Source organism: Ichthyophthirius multifiliis (genome assembly GCF_000220395.1).
Source record: "Ichthyophthirius multifiliis unplaced genomic scaffold scaff_1120509251068, whole genome shotgun sequence".
NCBI classification, from domain to species: domain Eukaryota; phylum Ciliophora; class Oligohymenophorea; order Hymenostomatida; genus Ichthyophthirius; species Ichthyophthirius multifiliis.
The window spans coordinates 1-22875 of NW_004086234.1; the positions used below are offsets into that span (position 1 = coordinate 1).

Genomic DNA, 22875 nt, shown 5'->3' on the forward strand with positions numbered 1-22875 from the left:
ACCCCAACCCCAACCCCAACCCCAACCCCAACCCCAACCCCAACCCCAACCCCAACCCCAACCCCAACCCCAACCCCAAACCCAACACTTAACCCAACCCTAAACCTTATTAGTTTGTATTAAATTATTTTTATTTATATTGCATTTATTCAAAAGAATCCATATAATATAATAATTAAATTATCATCATAGAATTAAAAATTTTACAAAAAAAAAATATTAGTTTTATATGAAATTAAAGTTATGTATTTATTTTTTAAATAAAATACTTATATTATATTAATTTTTTTTTATTATGAACAAATATATTAATTTATTTTTATACTTTGTAATTTTAATTTTCATTTTTTAAATTATTATTTATATATTTTTATTATCAATTAAAAATGATATAAAATTATTTTTTTAATTAATAAATTTTTTATAATATAATTTAGATTTATATATTTTTATTTTTTTTAATTTAAATTTTCTTTTAATACAATAAAAATGAAACTTATAATAAAAAATTTCCATTTTAAAATAATATAAATTATTTCATTATTATTTTTTTAGTTATCCATTATGATATGTTTTTTTTAGTTACTTTTTAAAAAACTCAATGAATACTATCCTTAAATTATTTTAAACGAAAAAATAAATGCCTGAATTACAATCAATATATTTGCTAATAGATCTAGTTATCCTTTGTAATTTTCTTAATAATATAAACCAAAATTTTATATTTAGTGAACATAAAAAATATTTTATATAGTATTAGGAGTATAAGAAATATTATTACATACTTACAATTAAATATTTAAAACTACATTAAGATTATAAAACTGCACAATTATTTACTCAAATATAAAGTACCCAAGATACTCCTTTATTTTATTAATTATCAATAGTCTAATTTTATCACTTTTTCCTTTTAAAATTTTTAACTCTTACAAGTAACAATGCTATATTATATTTTTCACATAATATCTTACTCTAAGACAGTATATTTTCTTAATATACTTTTATTAATAAAAAATGTAATTATTAGTTATTTATTCTTTTGCATAATATAATGAATATTTTTCATTTTAGACTTGCTTTGCTTATTATTTATGTTGCTAAATATCAAAGAAAATTTTCAAGATTAAATTTATAACACTCCAATGTTTATTATCATCGGCTTCATCAATTTAGAACAGAATTATAGTTCAAATTAAGGTTATTATTTTAAAAGAATTTTCGCATTAATTTCTAATCCCTCTATCCATGTATTCACAAATATAACTCAAATAATTTTTATTTTTCCATTTGAGAAAAAAAGAATTATTCTTAATCCCAAGAGTAGATATCAAATAAATAAAAATTACTTATTTTATTTTAGGATGAAATTGTATCAATATTTTAACTATAAAAAATCCTTTAGAAATAATATTTTAACTTCCTTAATAATTTATCTCCACTAAGTCATTTACTGCATTTTTTCCTAAAAATCCTGCTGCAGTCATCTAATACTACAGTTAATAAACAGCAATCATAATTAATTTTTTATTCATTATATTTTTAATTTATATTTTTCTAAAATATTTATTTTTAATGAATTTATAAAATAAAAACGGAAAACACATTGCCTAGAATAGATTGTGTATCTAAATTTAAATGAGAGTAAAAGAATAACAAAAAAGTTAGATTTTTTAAAAATTAATAAAAAAAGATTAAAAAAATTAAAAACTGTAATATATAAAAAAATGAAATACTTAAAAACAAAATTAAATTAAATTAAAATTATAAGATTAATATCTTTTATTTAAAAAATATAATATATTTTATAGAAATTATATAATAAATATTACTTCTATAAATAAAAAAAATTGTCTAAAAAATAAAAAAAAATATTTAAAGAATTGTTATAAGTAAATCGTAAAAAATCAATATCATTTAAAATAATTTTAAATTTAATATTATTTTTTTATTTATCAAACAAAATATATTTGATTAAATATCAAAAAAATTTTTTTTTATATTAAAATATAAAAATAAAATATTTTTTTAAATAAAATATATTAACTATTAAGGATTTATTTAATTTTGAATTATTTCATAAATCAAGATTTTCTTAAAAATCAATAGTATTTTTTATTAAAATACAATTAATATAATTATATTTGTTAAAATTACATAATAAATAATATATAAACAAAATATTTTAATAAATAATTTATATTAAATTTGTAAATATTTTCAAAATCAAACTAATAATTATATAATTAAATTTTTGTTGTATATTAGTTACTTTATTCAAAATAATTAAAACTTAAGACTCTAACTAATAATTTGTTATACCATGTATTGATAAAATAATTAAAATTTTGATTATTTAAAATAAAATAAAAAATTAAGAAGAATTAAAATTTATATTGAAGAGTAAACATAATGAATTTAATTATTTATATATAATAAAACATAAATAAAAAAAAATTAAAAACGACATAAAAAAAATATTATAATAAATTTTTTAGATAAAATAAAATAAATTTAAGGAAGTATAAAAAAATAAATTAGAAATTTATGAAAAATTATTAAATTTAAATTTGAAATAAAGTACAAATTATTTTAACTATATAAAAATAAAATTTTTATAGGAAATTAATTTAAAAAATGTTAAAAATAATAATTATACTAATAATAAGTTATAAACTAAAAAAAAAAAATGTTAAATAAAAATATATAAATATTTTAATAGTAAAATTATTATTATAAAAATTTAAAAACTTTATTAATATGAAAAATATTTAAAAAAAAATTTGATTAAATAAATTAAATAATTATAATAATTAAAGATATGTTTCTTAAAAAAAAATCTAATAATAATTGCATTTCAATAATATATTAAAGTATTAATCAAAATAAGAATAAAAAAATATTTTATATATTTTAATAAGAATAATTAAGGAAAAATTAATATTCATAAAAAAAAGTATTTTATATATTTTGAATAATATTAATTTTAATTTTAAATATATTATATATTAGTATTAATTTTGAATAATTTATTTATAGAAATTTAAAATGTAAATTATAAGAATTATTATTTAATAAAGTAAATATATAAATATAAATATAAATATAAATATAAATATATATAAATACATATATATTTATATCTCAATATAATAATAATTTTTAAATATATAGAAAATTAAGATAATTTTAATTATTTTTATTTTTAATAATTAATATTATATAGATAACCTAAAATTATTTTAATAATTAACAATTTTAAAATGTCAAAAATTAAAAATACAGCATTATTATTTATAATTTTTAAGATGTTGTTAATATATATAATTTCTTATAAAAATTAATTAAAAATATATAATTTTAATTATAATATTTTATTTATTAATAAAGTTTTTAGTTAAAAATTATTTTTAAATAATACAGAATTATAAAACTAAAAAAATAAAATAATATTGAATTATTTAATAAATTAAATATAATATAAATAAATAATATAGAAAGATAAAAGAATAAAAAATTTTAAATTTAAGGTTTAGTATTAAAAATATTTAAAATTATATATAAGTAAATATATGATATTAATAAAATATTAATAATATTTTAGTTTTTTTATTAAAAAGTAAACATAAATATAGATAGAAAAATGAATATTTTTTTATATTAATTTTAAAGAAAAAAAAATTGATATAAAAAATCTATTTTTAAAAAATTTTTTTCATTCTTATTATTATTATTATTATTTTTCATTTTAACTTTTTTATTCTTATAATTATTCTTTGAATTAAAAAAAATATATATTTTTTTTATAACAAAAAATAAAAAACTTAATTTCAAATCATAATAATCTATTAATTAATTCCAACTTTTTTTATTTTATTCAAAATTCTATATGTATTCTTACAATAAAGGCAAAAATTCGACACATTTCTCAAAAAGCGGTTTTACAATATAATCACAAAAATTAATTTAGCTTTTTGCTAAATTAACACTATATCTATCACATAAATAACTTATTTCTAGACCTTCAGCCCTTTCTAAATCTCCCTAATTGCAAAACTCATTGCTAGCCAAAACAGCCCATTAACTACTAACATCCCAATGCTTCATAGGATTACTAATGTCAGATGCATGTAATAAAGCTTCTGCAAAAAAAAGTTTATTCTCTTCATTTATAGAGAACCCTTCCTCACTTAAAATTTACTATAACTTGGCTATATTTTTAAAATGATTTGTCATATCAGTAGCTAAAATCATACTAATACAAATATGTCTAAATTAAATATAATCTTAGTTCGAAAAATTTTTTAAAATATTTTATTTTTCATCTTTAAAACAAATAATAAATAATGAACTTACGTGATGATTTTCTAATATACTTATATCTATACAAAATAAAAATAAATTTAAAAATAAAAATAAATATATATATATATATATATATATATATATAATATATAATATTTATTTTACAATAATTTAATATTATTTTTTTTACCATTATATCTTATCGCTAATTAATTCTTTGTATTTTTCAAATATATATTTGAAAATCCACTTTATAAATATAATTAAATATATTATATATATTATTAATTCATACGGATGATCATAATCATGCGCAGCTGCCGATATATACATAGCAGCTTATTCTAATTTTGATAAATTCGCTATAGACGAAAACTGACATTTTATCATAAAAAAGTTAAGAGTTTACAAAACATCGAAAGCGTGAAGTTTATTATGATAAGGTACATCTCTATATCCTTTTTATATTTCTTTTGTAAATCTATAAAATGTACTCAAATCTATATTTAAATCTTTTAAAAGTTAAAATCTATTAAATAAATGAATTAATAAAAATTAAATTTCATTTCCTTTTGTAATTTCTTTCATTTAAAAGCAATTAAATGTAAACTCATCTATCTTTTATTAATTATTTTTATTTTGAATTTTTTTATATATTTACATTTTAAAATATTTCTTTTATTGTTTGAGGAATTATTGAATCTACTTTTAACTATAAAAAAAAAATCATTTTTATCAAATTTATAATAAATAGTAAATACTTCTGTATCATTAGATATATAAAATTCTTATTCTTCTGAATTTTAATTTGTTTAAAGTCTTTCTTTATTTTTTACACTTATTTTTTATGACAAAAGACTTAATAAACTTAGCATTCTTTATTTATAATTAAATTTTCAAAAAATAAAAAATGTTTTTTAATTTAATGCAAAATTTTAATAATTGATATATTTATTTTAAGATTTATGCAAGGGATAAATTATGCTAAATTTATAAATAAAAATAAAAAATAAATACATTTAAAAAAAAAAAAATATTAATTATATGATATTTAAATTTAAATTTAATATATAACAATATTTTGTCATTTAAATTTTATTTTTTTAATAACTCTAATTATTTATATTTGAGTATAAAAAAAATTAAAAAAAAAAAATTGATATTTCATATATATATAAAAAGTTTAGGAAAATAATATTAAAATAATAATAAACATACAAAAAAGTAATAAATTTAGTTCTTAAAGCAGTCTGTAATACACTATGTGTGAAAGTAATGACAATTACTACATTTAAAAAAAATAACATAATCTTTATCTTAATATCATGAATACAAAGAGAGTATTATTTACTTTAAAATATAATATACAACCAAAATATTTTTATTAATATTACTTATAATATGTATTTTTTTTTATTTATTTTATATATACTTAAAATAACTTGTTTACATATATATATATATATATATATATATATATATATATATTTATATATATATTTATAAATTATATAGTGATTTAAACTATAAAAACATAATAATTATAAAATAAATTTAAATTAAAATAATATAAATATCATAAAGCAAATTTACATACAAAATAAATATAAATTAATTATTTATATATTTTAAACACATAATAAATATTCCTTTTATAAAAAAGCAATACATACACAATATATATATAAATAATAACGATTTTTATCTTTCAATTTAATAAATATGGAATTTTTAAAGCAAAAACATGAATTTTCTTCTACTAAATTTAGTTAATAACCTTTAATATAATATTACTTTTAGTTTTTTTATATTTTTCAACTAATATTTATATTGATTAATATTATATTTAAATATTAGTATTAGTATATTATTATTTAATTTGAATATCTAATTTTTCTTTTATTAAAATAATTTCATTAAGGTTTTGTAAATCTTAATTAATAAATAACTATTTTATAAAATATCTTATATACATCGTAAATATTAGCAAATAATTTTTTTTATTTATTACATAAAAAATCATCTAAGTTTAAATAATATAAGAAATATTATCATAATAGAAATAAATAAGAGTCAAAATTAAAAAAAAATCATTAATACAGTTTTAAATATATTCTATTTTTAACATGTGTTAGTTGTTAAAGGAGTATTTTTTAATTATTATCGGTTGTTATATTTAAATTATTCTTTTAAGAAATTTATTTTATTAAATCTTTAATTATTATATTTAATAATTATTTTATGTATTTTTTATTCTGTTTTAATTATTTTGGAAAGTTAGAAAGTAAATCATATTTCTACTTATATGCCTTATTTAAAAAAAAAATTCTTAAAAATAACTCATTTCTATAGAATTTCCATCGAAAATAATTATTTGATTGTTATTAAACTCAAATAATTTGATTATTTTTACATTTTTAAAAGAGGAGAATTTATTTTAGGATTTTAATCTCTTATCTTTTATTCATGGCTTATAATATATTAAATTTTTTTGTCATTATAAAAGAAAATATTTTTAATATTATTTTAATAAATTTTTTTAAAAATAACAAAAATATTATTAAATCAATTATTTATAATTTAATTTTATTTTAAAATAAATAAAAATAATATCTTTATAAATATTAAAATTAAACAAATAAAAAATTTCTTAATTTTTATTTTTTAAAAAATGCGTAATATTATAAGTTTTGCAACGAAATAGCGTCCTCCATTGAGAAACGTTTGCCGATTTTTTCTTTTATCTCCATTAGTATATAAATATTTAGTTATTGGTCACAAAAAAACCGAAAAGATTTTATGAAAATAGTGAGGGAAAGAGACGAACTATTTAAGAAAAATGCAGAGTCAATTCTGAGTTAAAAAAACTATGAATTATAAAATTTAATAGATTTATAAACTGGGAAGCAATTAGATAATTAATTTTTCGAAAATAGTTATTATGTGATTTATTCCGGAAATTTGTCAATATTTAGTACTTTATATTAATTAGTTTAAGAAAAAATGATGAATTATAATTTAAAATATTTATTTTTAGTTAATTAATAATATTACATTGATAATGAAAAAATTATAAATAAATTTATAAATAAAAACGAAAATATAAAAGTAGCATATTTAGTTAATAATTCTGATTTAATTTAAACTAATTATATTTACTGTTTAATTAATGAATAGCTTATTTATTTACAAGAAATTAGCGATTTAAATGTCAAATTATAAGGTAAAAACATATAAATTAAAATAAATAAAGATTTAGAAAAATAATTTGTTTAATCAATTAATTTTTGAAGAAAAATGTTCTTATTTTATAAAAATATTATATATTTTTTTAGTGTTATTGTGTATAATTGCTTGTCTTTTAATTTTTTCATTTAATATATTTATTTATATATAAACAAATTAAGCATAAAAGATACATAAAATTTATATATTTTTTTAAATTAGTTGTATTTAAATTAACTATTTATTATTTATATATATTTTTATTAAATCAATAAAAAATAAAAATTATAATTTTCTTTATAGATTAAATAAAACATATGTAAATAATAAAATAGCCAATGTAAAAAACACATATATATTATAAATAAAAAATTAATAATTTAAAAAAAAATTCAAACAAACATATATTGATAATAATAATAATTAAAAATAAAATGGAAATAACCTCTATTATAAATAGAGAAAATAACTAAATTTAATTAAAAATAAAAAATAACATTCCAAAATATCGGGAATAATGCTTATACAAACTTATAGAAACATTAATCCCACACACAATAATATGTATAAAAAATTAATTTTGCCTAGAATAATTTCCAATAACTTTAAAATAAAAAATGCTCTCTTTAATGTACACAGACTCAATTCTTTTATCAGATAATAATCAAGATCTAACATTAGAAAATTGCAATGAAATAATTGTAACTTCCCTATATTTATCTTTAAAGATGTCAGATAGTAAAAATATGATTCAAATTAATTAAATTGATCGAAAAAACAACGATAAAATAAGCAATATTAATATTTTATAATCTGAATTAAAAATTTCTTAGGAATTAAATTGGAATTTTGATTTAATTACTCCTTGTGATTATGTATTTTATTTTATTTAAAACTATTTTCCTTAATATATTAATAACCCCAATTTTGAGGAATGTATTGAATATGCATTATTTTAAGCCTATCTAGGCTTGAAATGGAATGTTAGATCTATTGGAATTGGTGGTCTTATGTATGTTTTTGAAAAATAAGAAGATTTGGATATTTTATAAAAAATTATTTAAGTAAATTTTTAAGAATTCTTTGATTTTTAAGAAATTAATGAAGTTTATGAATATCTTTTTTAAGAATATGCTAAAATATAAAAAGAATGTAAAGCAAAATAAATGGATGAAAATTGTTAAGATGAATTGAATTAATAAGATGAAGATTAATATGAAAAAATTGAAATTGGGTCTCTGGAAGCTCCTTAAGAATAACTATCCGATGAAGAGGAGGATTATTTAGGAGATAATTTTATTATTAAAAAGACTAAACTTAATTATATATAAACTTATTGATTTATTTATTTTTATACTTTTATTATAAAAATTTTTTATATATAAATATTTAATTATAATAATTATTTTGTAGATAATTTTATTTAATGTTATATATTATTAATATTTTAATGATTATTAGATTTATTATTTTATTTCATATTATAAAAATTTGTAAATAAATTTATTAAAAATAAAATATATTAAAATATTAAATAAATATTCTTAAATCATTAATTAATTTATATAAAAGTTTATAAAATTATTATATATTAAAACTAATAAAATTATCTTATATTCATTGAAATTAAAATTATATATATATATTTTTTTTTATTTATCTATATAAATAATAAAAATAATCAAATATAATTCCCTTTATATATCTTTTATATTATAAAAAAGCATAAATAATTTTAATTTCAACACTATAAAATAAATATTAATAAAAATATCCTTAATTATATTATCATTTATATATAAATAAAAAAATCTAATACGAATATGATGTAAATATCATCATAAATTATTTATATTTATACTAATAAAAATTTAATAATTTTATTATAGTTAATAGTTATAAATAAATAAAAATATTTGATATTCAAAAAAATTTTAAACTGAAAAATCTCAATTAAAAATTATGTTTATATATCATAAATTAATATATAAAATATTTTTTATATTATAAAAAAAATATTAAATAATTAATATTTAGATTTATAGAAATTATATGAAAATTATTTTTTTTATATTTATTTTAATAAATATATTTTTATTTAAAATTATTAATGCATTTTATTTTTTTAAAAACTAAGAAAAATATAAATATATTTTTATTATAATAAATATGTATCATTTTAATAACATAAATTTAAATTTTAAATTTTATTCTTATTATCATATAAATTTTTCAAAATTTCAATGAATTTTATTGTTTTTTTTAATTTCAAAATATAATTAATTATTCTTAATAATAATAAAAAAAATACATTATATATTTTTATATTTTTTCTATTTTAATTAATTCAATAATAAATATATATAATAATAAATTTACATTTGTAAATATTTTATAAGCCTATATTTGACATTAACTAAAAGAAAAAAAATCTTTAATAAAATAAAACAAATAACTTGCAAATTTTTTTTTTTTTCTTATTACTAATTAAAATTTATGAAAAATGAGATAAATATAAATTTATTTATCTTTAATTATATGATCTTAAGTATAGTAATAATTAAAATATAAAAAATAAACATTAATAATTTACAAATTATAAAATATTAAATTATTATATAATTAAGGATTTAATTTTTTTTAAATTCAATAATAAAACAATAATTTTAATTCAAATTTTTAACACCAAAAGCCTAGGTAGTTATCTTGTTATTCTAAATAATTTGCTGCTAATAACTTTACTATTATATAGAATGAAAATAATTAATAAAATATAAAGAAAATAATTTTTATAAAAATTAAAAGCGGAAAAGCATTAATTTAATATTAATTTTATTTGATTTTATATTATTAAATTTATAAATTAAAATTTAATTTCAATTAAATATTTAATTATTACTTTATTATATATAAAAATATTTTAATTATGCTTTTTAAAAAATAAAAATAAAATATCAAGATAATTAATTTTATTTTAATATTGTAAAAATTTTATTATTAATAAATTTTTTATTTAGTATTTAAATAAATATAGTTTTAAATAATAATAATATAAATTATATATAATATTTATAAATAATAAAATATATTTTATTTTACTCATATGATATTTTTATTTTCAAAAGTCCTTTACAATTTCTTAATTTTTTGAAAAAATACTTTGTATACTATTAATCTATACTATTATTACTATTTTTATATAAAATTTCATTGAAATAAATATATATTTACCTTAAATCAATTACTAATATTTATAATTAAAAAAGATTATGAAATTCATTAGAAAATTAAATAATATGATTATTATTTATTTAATTATTTCTTTTAATATAAAAAATATTTATTAAAATTTTTTTTTTTTTATATTTACGACAAATAGATTTAGAAAATTTTTATATTTTTTAAGCAATTTACATTAATAAACTACTATTATATTCCAACATAATTAAAACTTTAAATTTAATAAATTTAATGAAAAATAGATTATTTTTAACTTTAAACAAATTGTAACATTTTATAAATATTAGCATTATCCAATACTATCTAAGATACTTTAAACACCTTATGAATTAATTTTATTATTACTTATATTTTTAATATATATATATATATATATATTTATATATTTTTATTTATATAATATGATTATAAAATTTATTTTATATGATATACTTCAAATGTAATTCTAAAGTTTTTATTTTAGGCCATTTCCAAATTTATTAACTTAATCCATTTAAGCCATTATCTGTTACAATATTATTGCTTTTTTTTAAATGATATTTCTATATTATTTTATTTTATTTTATTTTTACTAAAGATACAATATTAGTTTTTCCAAATTTTCACACGTTTTTAATCTTTATCCAAAATATATAATTCCTTTATCACCTATATTATTATCACTTATTAAATATATAAAAATAAAATAATAATAAAAATATATACTTTAAATATAAAATTAATTATTAGACATTTTCACATTTTTTAATTCCATCTGAGATACCTATAATACCTTCATTCTCTATTTTTTCATTACTAGAAAAGTTTGTAAAGTTATTTTTTTTTAAATATAACTCTACTTTAATTTTATAGTCATAATTTTTAAATTTAAGTTCTTATACTGATTTTCAAAAAACCCCTTTATTCCATTAGATTTAATATTGTTTTAACTTTATTTAATTTATTTTTAATAAAGTAAATAAATATATTTTATTATAATACTGTAAATCTACATAAATATTATGCAAAGAATGATTATTAGATACATATTTTCCAAAAAGCTTTGCGCCTTAAGTTCCGATTTGATTTTAACTAAATTATTTTTTAAAATTAAAAATAATTTTAAATAGGATATTAAAACTTAAAAATTATTTCACATTTTTTTAAATTTTAACATTAAGATATTCCATGTCCTAAATATTTTGCACCAGTATATGAAATATAATTATTTCTTGTTTTTATTATAATTTAATAAATTATTTTATAATTTTTTTTTTTCAAAATAAAAAAATACTTAAGATTTAATATTAATTCGGTTAAAAATTAGCATTTATAAAGGTATTTTACTAATCCATGAGATCCTTTATTCATTATTTTATTATTTCTTTAAATATATTTTAATTAAAAAAAAATATATTTTTTAAGTTAACTTAAAAAAAAATACACTAAATAAATACTTAAAAATTATAAACTTTTACATTGAGAAATATTTTAGCCTAATTAAATTCCGCCTTATTCACTTATATCATTATTACTATTTAATGTTGTATATTTTAATATATAATTTAAAAAAACTTTAAAAACAAGGATAAATATTAAAGTTTTGTCAAATATGATAAACTATAAGATAATAAAGCAATTCCATTATCATTCAAATAATTATTACTAAATTTAGTTATATTTGAAAATTAATTTTAATATATTATATATTTTAACTTAAGATATGCAATAAAAGTTTGAAGATTCGAACATTTTTAAATTGACTGCGAAAATTTCTGCAATTTTGATATTTAATTGTTACTTTTTTTTATATATAAATTAGATTAATTATTATTTTTTTACAATAGATCAATCACTAAAGAATTTAAGTTCAAACAATTTTATATTACAAAACCTAATAATTCTAATTCATTTTCAGATATTTAATTATTGCTTTAAAAAAAAATATGTTAAATATTAAACATGAATGCTTACTAAAATTAAAATTATAGTAATTATAAAGAAGTGCATTATTTAAAGAATATCCTAAAATCATTATCATATAAAATTAATTTATTTCCTGGTTAGTTGCTTTAATAAAATTTAAACGATATATTATATTAATTATAAATTTTAGAGTTTTATAATAATTTTATTTATATTGAATATTTTTCACATTTCAATTGTGTATATTTTATTACAAATTATCAATTGTTAATTCTTTAATGTTTCCTATATTTTATGTCTATTTAAGTTATTGAAAAGAAATAGTCAACATTTTATTCAATAATTTAAATTTTTTTATAAATAAATATATAAATAATATAGTTTATTAATTTTAAAATAGTATATAATTATCATAATTTACTTATTTTTAATTAATGATTTGAAAAAAAAAGTTAATAAATGTTTTAAAAAGATAAAAAATTATAAAGTGTTTGAAAATACTAAAAGTATATAATTATAAAATGTTAATTTTATATTATTATTTATTTTTGTTTTATTATATAAGTATTTTTATTATTCAACATTCATTTTACAAATATTTAAAAATTATATTATTTTTAAAAATAAATTTTTATTATTTTATAAAAATGATCAAAAATTTTTATAAATAAATATAAAAAAATATAAAAAAAACAAAGCATTAACACCATCTAAACCTACAATAATCAAATATGTAAAATAATCAACAGCAAAATATTTTTTTCCATTAAAACAATTAAATATAAAATAAAATAAAGCCATAAATAAACCAAAAGTTAAGAGTTTTAATACATTTATTTGATTTATCTAATAATTTATATATAGATTCATTATTAATAAATTTTAAAAATAAATAAAACTTAACATTTATCAAATTTAAAGAAGAAATAATAAACTAGCTTTATTTGCAAATAAAATAAAATGAAGATTTAATTTAAAAATTCAAATTAATATTATTAAAAAAAGATATAAAAGATTTAAATTTTCGAAAAATATTAAATATTTAGTACATTTAGCAAAAGGGAAAAACCATATTTTTCAAACAAAATTCCAATAAAATAATTTTTCTAAAAAACGATGAATAAATAAATATTTATATAGAAAACATACATAAATATACATCAAAAATACCATAAAATATAAATAAAAAATCAATAATTTAAAATAATGAAATTTAATAATAAAATACTAAAAAAAAAAGATATAAAAATATAAATAAATGACTTTTTAGATACAGACTCATCAACAATTTTTCAAACTGTGCATTAATTAAAAGAAAATAATCAAACAAACGAAATCACAAATTTTGAAAATTAAACGAAATTGTTAACTAATGACTCTGATGATTCTATTAAATATAGCTATATTATTAACAAATAGTAAAGTTAATAATAAATAGAAAATCAAAAAACTTAGTTTTTGAATATATTTAATATGGAAAAAAATGAAAACTTAATAATATTTAGTAATTTAATTTAGTAAATAGATTAATAAATTTAAAAAGATTATTTAATGACAGAAAAATATCCCTAATAAGAAAAACTTTTTATTTAACCTTAATATGATATTTTTATTTTATAAAGTATTTGTGAACTTATTTATATTTTTTGTTAAAAAAATAATAATTATGTGATAAGAAAAGATAAATTAATAGATTAAATAAATTTCTAAATTAATAATATAACTATTATGAGTAGAAGATAAACATTAGATTATATTGATTATATGTAATAGATATTCCCTAAATGGATTATAATGTTTAAAAGTTTTTAGGTAGATATGATTAAAATATAAAAGTAATCATATTAAATGATTTTCGAATAACTTAATTAGCAATGAATTTCATTTAATTTTAAATTTTAGATTATATTAAATTAAGCTATATTTGCAAAACATAGTAAAATTATATAGAATATTTTTCAAAAAAAATTATATTATTATTTTTTATTATTTAACACCATTTTAAAAACTTTCATAAAAAACATATTTAATTTTTTATACCTGTTTATTATATATTTTTTTCTTATTTTATTTATTATTTTTTTAAAATTTATTTTTTAGAAAAAATTATTTTATTCATTTATTATTTTATATTTTTATATTTTAAGATTTTAAGATTTTTTTTTATTTAATAAAAATAACATTTACATATATATAAAAAAAAAAACTAAAAAAAAATATTTTTTAAAAAAATGGGGCGATCCGGGGATTGAACCCGGGACCTCTCGTACCCAAAACGAGAATCATACCACTAGACCAATCGCCCAATATTTAATAATATTAAATAAAATTAAATTATTATAATTAATTCAATAGAATACATTGATAAAATACAAGATATAATTAATATTAATATATATTTTAAATTTTCTTGTATTTTTTATAAAATAAATATTTTAATTTAGTTTTATATTAAATATTATTATTTGTTAAGAAAATAATTAAAAAAAATTATTAAATAATATTATATAATCAAACGCTGAAAACACATATTATAACTAAAAAAAATTCATTTAAATATTTTAATATTATTTTTACTTTTAAAATAAAAATAATTTTTTTTTATAAAAAAATAAAAAAATATTTATAAAATTATGAATTAAAATACTATAAAAAATTTAAAATAACAATAAAAACATATTCTTTATTAAGAAAATAATTAACTTTAAAATTAATTAAATTCGATTTCAGAATTTAAAAATATTACATTATAATAAAAACTGAATTAAAACTAAATTTAAACAATAAATATCAATAAATTAAATTAGTAATAAAATATTAAAAATAAAAAAAAATTGTTTAAACAAATGATACAAAATAATTAGTAAGAATAAATTATAAAAGTTGAATTAATGAAAAAAATAACATAAATTAAAAATAATGAAAAAATTAACGAAAAAAATTAAAAAATTTAATAATTAAAAAAATATTTTTTTTATAAAAAAAATAATTAAACAGAAAATGCATATAACTAATCTGAAAATTAAAAATTAAATGTGTTTAAAAATATAAATAAAAAATTAAAAAATAATAGTAAAGAAAAAAAATATAATTAAATAAAATAAAACTTATAAAATAATATTATTAATAATAATAATAATAATAATAATAATAATAATAATAATAGTAATAATAGTAATATTAATAGTTATAATAATTAAAATAATTAATAAATAAATTTAATATCTAATTAAAAATAGTTATATAATAAAACTATTAATTAAAACAAAAAATTTATTTTAAAAAAAAATAAATTTACTAACACATTTAATTTTTAATATCATACGCCAAAAAATTTTTAATGTTAAATTAAAAATAATAACTATGTTTCTTTATTTTAATAATCACGAAAAGAATTTTATACACAAGATAATATTTCTTATTATAATATATAAAATTCATCTTTTAGTTAACATAATTCAATTTAAAATAGCATTTTGAAAGATTAAAATAATTAAAATATATTTTTAAATACAATTGATTTAAAGATTTAAAGAAATAAATAAACAATTAATAAAAAATGTATAAAGCATAATTTTTAAATATAATCTATGCCAAATAAAATATAAAACTTTTTTAAAAATAAAACTATTTTAAATTAATAAAAAAGTTAAACTTAAACAAATTATGAAAATTCGTATGATTTTAATAACAGTTGGGATTCAGAATTAAAATAATTTGAATAAAACTTAAAATTTGAGAGATTAAAATAGAGCGAACTAAGCTAAAATATAAGGAAAGCATATAAAAATATAATATATACAGTTAATTAAAATTAAAAAAATTAACAATTTTAAAATTCAGAGAATAAATTTGTGTATTTAAAAATAAATTAGATTTTTTAAATAAAATGATATTTTCAAATTATTATAATATTTTTATTAAATGTATTTATTTTTCAAAATAAAAATTTATTCATTTTTTATTAAAAAAACCTTTTTTTATAATTAAAAAATAAATCATTACTTGTATATATAAATAAAATAATGATAACTAAAATCGGCCAAGACGAAACCAAATGGCAACTTATGGAAATAAAAATTAAAAACATAATATATTAATTAATGAATGATTTACTTTTAGGATCCACAATAACTCCCTTTATCTATAAACTACTAATCTTTATTGAAAGTTTTTAAATATTGTATTATTCAATACATCCATAATTCACATTTTTATGGGATTCAAATGCTACAAGTATAATATAGACTACTTTTTATTATTTTTAAATAAATGGATTATTATTTGATAGTTATGCAAGTGTTTTTTTTTATTTTCAAAAAATAATTATATATAAATTTATATATATATATATATATATTTTTAAAAAAAAAATAAAGGTGATTTACGTAATATTATATATAACATGTTTTCTTTAAATACTAATGGGATTTTTAATTCTAGTTTTACTTTTCAAAAAAACACACTAAAATAATAAAAGTTCGAATTTTACAACTTATTGTATAAAAATACTTTCTTTTTACATAATAATATTAAGAACAATAGGAATTATTCCGTTTTTTAACATTTTAATAATAATTATATATTGTGATTCGGGTTTAAAAAGCTTATAAAAATTAGATTGTTATTAAGGCATTTTTTTCGTTCATTTTTCAATCAGTATTTTTTCCACTTTTATCTTATCTTTTTTTTCCTTACTTTCCATAAGACTCTATACAGACTTAAATCCGATTTCAAATTTACCTTTTGCAGCTCCATAATCAAAATACCCTATAATAAAATTCAGCTTAAAAATAATTCTGCCAATATATATAACATTTGATTCAACTTTTAATTTATAATAGCCATTTATAATTTTCTTAATGCTCTTTAACCTAATTTTACTTATTTAAGGTTACTTTTAATGCCCCATTTATTATAATAGAAGTATAGAAATTATCCAAGGTATACTTGATTGTGTAGTTTTTTGGATTTCTTGTTGTTCTTTTGTTTGTATATTTACTGGAAATGAATATGTAGGAATTATTTATATGGTTTTGGGGATACCTTTTATATCTTTTGTATACTATACATTATTAAAAAGAAGAGATATTTCATATATAACAAAATAAACAAAAAGTCTAAAAAAAGAACAATAAATAGAAAGTTATATTAATGTACTTATATATTTAATTGAAAATAGAAAAAAAAGGCTAGAAAGAATCTAACTTGAAGGAGTTTTGAAATATCATATTAGATATTGTACAAAAGCTTAAGATTAATGTAATTGTTAAAATTTGGCTTTTTAATAAAGAGAAGAAGATATATAAAATAATAATGATAATATATCTTCAAGTAAATGGTATTTATTTGTATTTAGTATATTATAAGATTCTTTAGAAAGATTCTAAAAATCGTCTAAATTACATTTATTAAATTCTTATATATAATAAGGAAAGCTATAAAATAAATTTAAATCTTTATAAGAGTTGATGATTTCTTTGGAATCTAAGCCTAATTTTCAATAAGAGTTCTCAATTTATAGGCAGAAAATCGTTATATAAAACGAAATAATCGAAAATGACTCTAAGGGGTAGGAAAATAAGAGTATAGAGATGAATAATATAGTTAGCTTTTATAATAATTTTGTGATTTTTCAAGCTTAGATAGAAAAATCAGTAAATTTCCATTTAGAATTTTGGAGTAAATTACAGGAAGAATCCCCTGATATAGAGAAACTATTACTTTTAGGTTCTAAAATATCGAATACTTTAGAAAATGCAGCCGAATAATTCACTAAACTACAAGAAATGAATCCTAATCATATAAAATGTCTATAAATCTACGGGAATTTCCTAAAACTAATCATAAATGACGAGCAAGAAGGTTAGAAAATAATCGAAAAAGCCGAATATATATAAAAATCAAACCTAGCGAATAAATAATTCCTAGATCACGAAAAAAATAAATACGGAGAAAACTCAAACACATGTATTATATAAATTTCAGGTAATATAAACTCTATAGGAATAATAACAAATACAAACAACGAAGTCAGTAGAATTCTAGGCTTTTAAAAAAGCGAGTTAATAGAATAAAACATTAGTAGAATAATGCCTAAAGTATATGGAGATTTACATGATAAATTTATTCAAAGATTCATAAATACTTCAACTTCTAGTCAAATAGGAATAGAAAGATTAGTTATGTGTTTAAATAAATAAGGATATATAGTTCCGACTACTTTAATGATAAAAATACTTCCATGTTTATCACAAGGAATATAAATAGTTGGTTTTATTTAAGAGTAAAATGATTTTTTTTTATCTAACAATACATTAGAAAGGGAAGAAATAGTACATTATTTAATTTATAGATAAGATAATTTATAAATATAGGGAATTTCTTAAAGTTGTTATTTTTCGTTTGGAATTCCTGCAGAATTAGTATATGGAAATTCTTCGAATATTTCTGATTTTACAATTGATTAGATTATACCTGAAATAGTCGAAGAAAAAAATATTGAGGATATGAAATCACATTAGGGTGCTATTATTTAATTAAATACCGTTTATATTTAATAAAATTTCCTTGTAGATGATGAAGATGATGAAAATAATGAAGATAATGAAGATAATGAAGATAATGAAAATAATGAAGATAATGAAGATAATGAAGATAATGAAGATGATGAAGAAGAATACAAAAAAATAAATAACGAAGGAAACAATTATAATAATGCAGAAGATGATAATTAATCGAAAAAAATTGGGTAGAAATTCGAAAAAAAAACCAACAGTAAATATCGATAAGTAAATATTAAAGTTAATTTAATATAATAAGCTGATTATGGAGATGTTAATAATATAAAAATCATAAAATTTTAAGAAATAAACCAAAACGAAGATGTTGCATATAAATAAAAAAAAAAAAATGATAATAAAATAATCACAGATAATGATCTAGCAATAAATAAATAATTAGATTTATAAAAAAATGAAAAGGAAGAAGAGGGTTCAAATATTTCAGGATGTAGTTTAAATGATGATATGAGATAATTGTAAGATTTTAAATTATTAATAAGTGAGAAAAAGGTACCTAAATAAATTACTATTTTAAAAAGAACAGTTTTTTTTTATTGGTAATTGTTTGTTCATTAACTAGCTTTGCTTTAGCAAAAAAACTTTAAGAAGAAAGTGATATTTAGGAAGGCATAGATGCTATGCAATACGTATATATGAGATCTAATCTATTATCAGATATAAATTTTTATACAAGAAAATTATGGTTATTAGGAAAGTAATAAAAACTTATTTATATAACAAATAAATAAATATATAAAAAACATAAAAAATATATAAATTTATAAGTATATTAATATTTATGTATTTATTCATTTTTTCTAAGTGGATATATATAAGCTCATAATAATAATAGTTTATTAGATATCGAAAATTTTTATAAAACTTAATTAGAAAAATATGTTAAGAACTTATAAGATGTTCAATTTAATGTTATAAAAGCAGATATAAAAATGTAAAATAGAATGAAAGAACCTCCTGATAATTAACCATATTAATTTTATTCTAAAAAATAAAATAATGAAACATCTGTGGAATATAAATCATTTACTGATGCAATATTTTAATATATAACAAGTGCATCAACTTTAAAAAGCGCTTAATTAATTAATTTCGTATAAAAACAAATTAAAATATTAAATGAAATATATATATTTTTTGATATTCTTATATATATATAAATATATATTTATTTATTAATCCATATATAAAGATTCCTCAATTATAAAATAATAATTAATAAGTTTCTATAATTGAACCAACTTAAATATACTATTTTATTGTACGATAAAATGGTCTTTTTTTATTCCGTTAATCTTGTGAAGAAATCTCTGAAAATTTCTTCAATTTTTACTATAATTTAGTATAAGATTCAGATCTTTAATTTCTTATAATAATGATAATCGGAATTTTATTTTTTATTTTATCTCAATTTATATTAATTCCTATAGTATTTTAAGTAATAAAAACAAACAATAGAGTTCTTTCTTTATTTGGATATATTCCAATTGTTGAAATAAAATATTTATCTTATAAATGCGATAAATTCATACAACTATTCATAAAATAAGAAAATTATTAATAAGAATAGAATATGTAATAATAATAATAAAAGCATTTGAATTCTAAAAGTAATAGCTTAAGTAAATAATATGAAATTAACAGCGTAAAAAATAGGATGATAAAAAACCATTCACCCTAATAAATTATTCAAAATTTTAATAATTCGTAATTAAAAATTCCACCAGGTAACCCAAACTATAAATCTTTAATGAATACTCCTTCCAAAAAAAATATAGAAGATGATGAAAAAATGTAATTAAAGGATAATATTTAAAATAAAGATGAAGAAAAAAAGAAACAATTACAAAAATAGTATTAAGAAAAAGCCGCAGCTGTGGCTGCAGCTGCAGCAACTTCGAAATTAATTAAAGGAGATGAAGATTTTGAAAACTTTAGAAGCGAAAAATTTCTAAACTAAAAAGCTGGCAAATAAAAAATAATATTTTTTTCGTTTTCTTTTATTTCTTTTCTATTTATTATATTCTTCATAATAAGCTATGCGCTATAAAAAGATTTTTTAAGAAGCATCAATAAAATACAAGAACACTTAAAATATATTTTAGAAAGACCTTCATTATTAAAATTTAATCTACTCTTTACACTAGAAGAAATCGTAGAAGGAATTCCAATATAATACGAAAATTAAGATTTGAGGAAATTTTATGCAAATTAAATACATGAAAATTAAAAATAAGTATATTTTTCATTTAAAGGAGGTTTCTCATATACATTTTAAGATTATGAAAAATATTTTAATTTAATAGATGATGAGGAAATATGTGATAATGTATCTTTAATATCAAATATTTCAGAATGTAAACTAATTTTAAACGGGATTCTTTAAAGAGGATTAAGAACTTCTATTGTATCTTTAACAGAAAGTAAATAAATAAATATATATATATATATATATATATATATATATATATATATATATAATATATATATTTATATATATATATTACTATCAATTATTTAGCTTTAAGAGATATTTCAGTTAAATTTAGCGATTCAATTAATAAATAAAAAGAGTTTAAAATTTAATGTATTAACAATGAAGAATTTATTAGTTTAGAAAAAGGAATGTAATACATTGTTACTTCTATATATTAACTAAATGATTTTTTTTTATATAATATTGATATATATTTGAAATTTAGATTAAAATTTGAAATTATTCTTTTTAGTATTTTTATAAGTATATTTTTACTTATATTTTCTTTTGTTTGGATTCCTTATTTAAGTGGCTTAAGTATTAAAATTTGGAGAACAAAAGGAATGCTTAATATGATTCCTATTAATATAATTACAAAATATGATACTCTTAAATAAGCTTTATTTAAGGTAATATTCTAAAGGCTGTTAAGTGATTTATATATATATTTATATATATTTAATTTGTCTTATTTCTCATTTTTTTTTATATATTTAATCAAAATAAAGTATATAATCTTATTTTTAGCTCTAAATTTTATTTATATATTGTATTATAAAAATTAATTTCATAAAATATAAATAATGATGTTTAGTATATATATATAAAATATATATTAGTATATATTATTTATTTAATATTTTATTCTATATAAAAATTAATTTAAAATTTTATTTTATATATTAATAAAAATTCAATTAATTTTTACATATATTTAACATTTTTATATTTATTTTTTTATAATTATTATTTTTTAAATTAAAATATACTATTTTTTTATTTTATCTTTTATTTATATTTTAATGAATTTTTTTTTTTAATATTTAAATTTTTATTTTTAATTAAATATATATGAATTTGAATTATTTCATAAAAACAAATAATTTTATAAAAATTGAAACTTATAAATAATTTTGTATTATATTTTAAAAACTGTTTTTTATATCATCATTTATTTAAATTAATTTCAATGCATTAAATTTTGAATTTGTATTTTGTGATCTAGTTTTTATTTATAATAATATAACTAAAACTAAATTGAATTATATATTTAAGTTAATTAAAAAAAATATTTATATTTTAAATTTTTTTAAAAACATATACTTATTTATATTATATTTATTTATATATATATATATAAAA

General features: G+C 14.7%; 2 protein-coding genes and 1 non-coding gene across 3 annotated transcripts, besides 25 other annotated features; 1 reads left to right on the forward strand and 2 right to left on the reverse strand. All coding sequences in view use genetic code 6, as the record gives it.

Annotated features, from left to right (window-relative positions):
• Positions 1-86: a microsatellite.
• Positions 87-1838: 1752 nt separating this feature from the next.
• Positions 1839-1880: a microsatellite.
• Positions 1881-3085: 1205 nt separating this feature from the next.
• Positions 3086-3128: a microsatellite.
• Positions 3129-3144: 16 nt separating this feature from the next.
• Positions 3145-4968, reverse strand: IMG5_137410 (hypothetical protein; the record flags this gene model as incomplete). The annotated part of the gene is made up of 3 exons (XM_004031777.1): positions 3145-4382; positions 4496-4554; positions 4601-4968. 3 exons carry the CDS (start codon positions 4966-4968, stop codon positions 3145-3147), a joined length of 1665 nt encoding a protein of 554 aa, XP_004031825.1.
• Positions 4420-4461: a microsatellite.
• Positions 4969-5755: 787 nt separating the features above from the next.
• Positions 5756-5819: a microsatellite.
• A 29-nt stretch (positions 5820-5848) lies between these two features.
• Positions 5849-5917: a microsatellite.
• A 2970-nt stretch (positions 5918-8887) lies between these two features.
• Positions 8888-8939: a microsatellite.
• An 86-nt stretch (positions 8940-9025) lies between these two features.
• Positions 9026-9058: a microsatellite.
• An 884-nt stretch (positions 9059-9942) lies between these two features.
• Positions 9943-9983: a microsatellite.
• Positions 9984-11115: 1132 nt separating this feature from the next.
• Positions 11116-11169: a microsatellite.
• Positions 11117-11173: a microsatellite.
• Positions 11127-11156: a microsatellite.
• Positions 11130-11168: a microsatellite.
• Positions 11174-13337: 2164 nt separating the features above from the next.
• Positions 13338-13367: a microsatellite.
• Positions 13368-14908: 1541 nt separating this feature from the next.
• Positions 14909-14980, reverse strand: IMG5_137420. Its single transcript has one exon. It is a non-coding gene; the product is annotated as a tRNA-Pro (tRNA).
• A 735-nt stretch (positions 14981-15715) lies between these two features.
• Positions 15716-15781: a microsatellite.
• Positions 15717-15781: a microsatellite.
• Positions 15726-15888: a microsatellite.
• Positions 15785-15887: a microsatellite.
• A 385-nt stretch (positions 15889-16273) lies between the features above and the next one.
• Positions 16274-16312: a microsatellite.
• A 2937-nt stretch (positions 16313-19249) lies between these two features.
• Positions 19250-19351: a microsatellite.
• A 525-nt stretch (positions 19352-19876) lies between these two features.
• IMG5_137430 (PAS domain S-box family protein) lies at positions 19877-22631 on the forward strand (the record flags this gene model as incomplete). Its single annotated transcript, XM_004031778.1, has 4 exons — positions 19877-19953; positions 20062-20350; positions 20449-21679; positions 21778-22631. The coding sequence occupies 4 exons, from the start codon at positions 19877-19879 to the stop codon at positions 22629-22631; spliced, it is 2451 nt and encodes an 816-aa protein (XP_004031826.1).
• Positions 19970-20015: a microsatellite.
• Positions 21239-21276: a microsatellite.
• Positions 21692-21760: a microsatellite.
• Positions 22453-22487: a microsatellite.
• Positions 22632-22830: 199 nt separating the features above from the next.
• Positions 22831-22867: a microsatellite.
• The last annotated feature ends 8 nt before the right edge of the window (positions 22868-22875 follow it).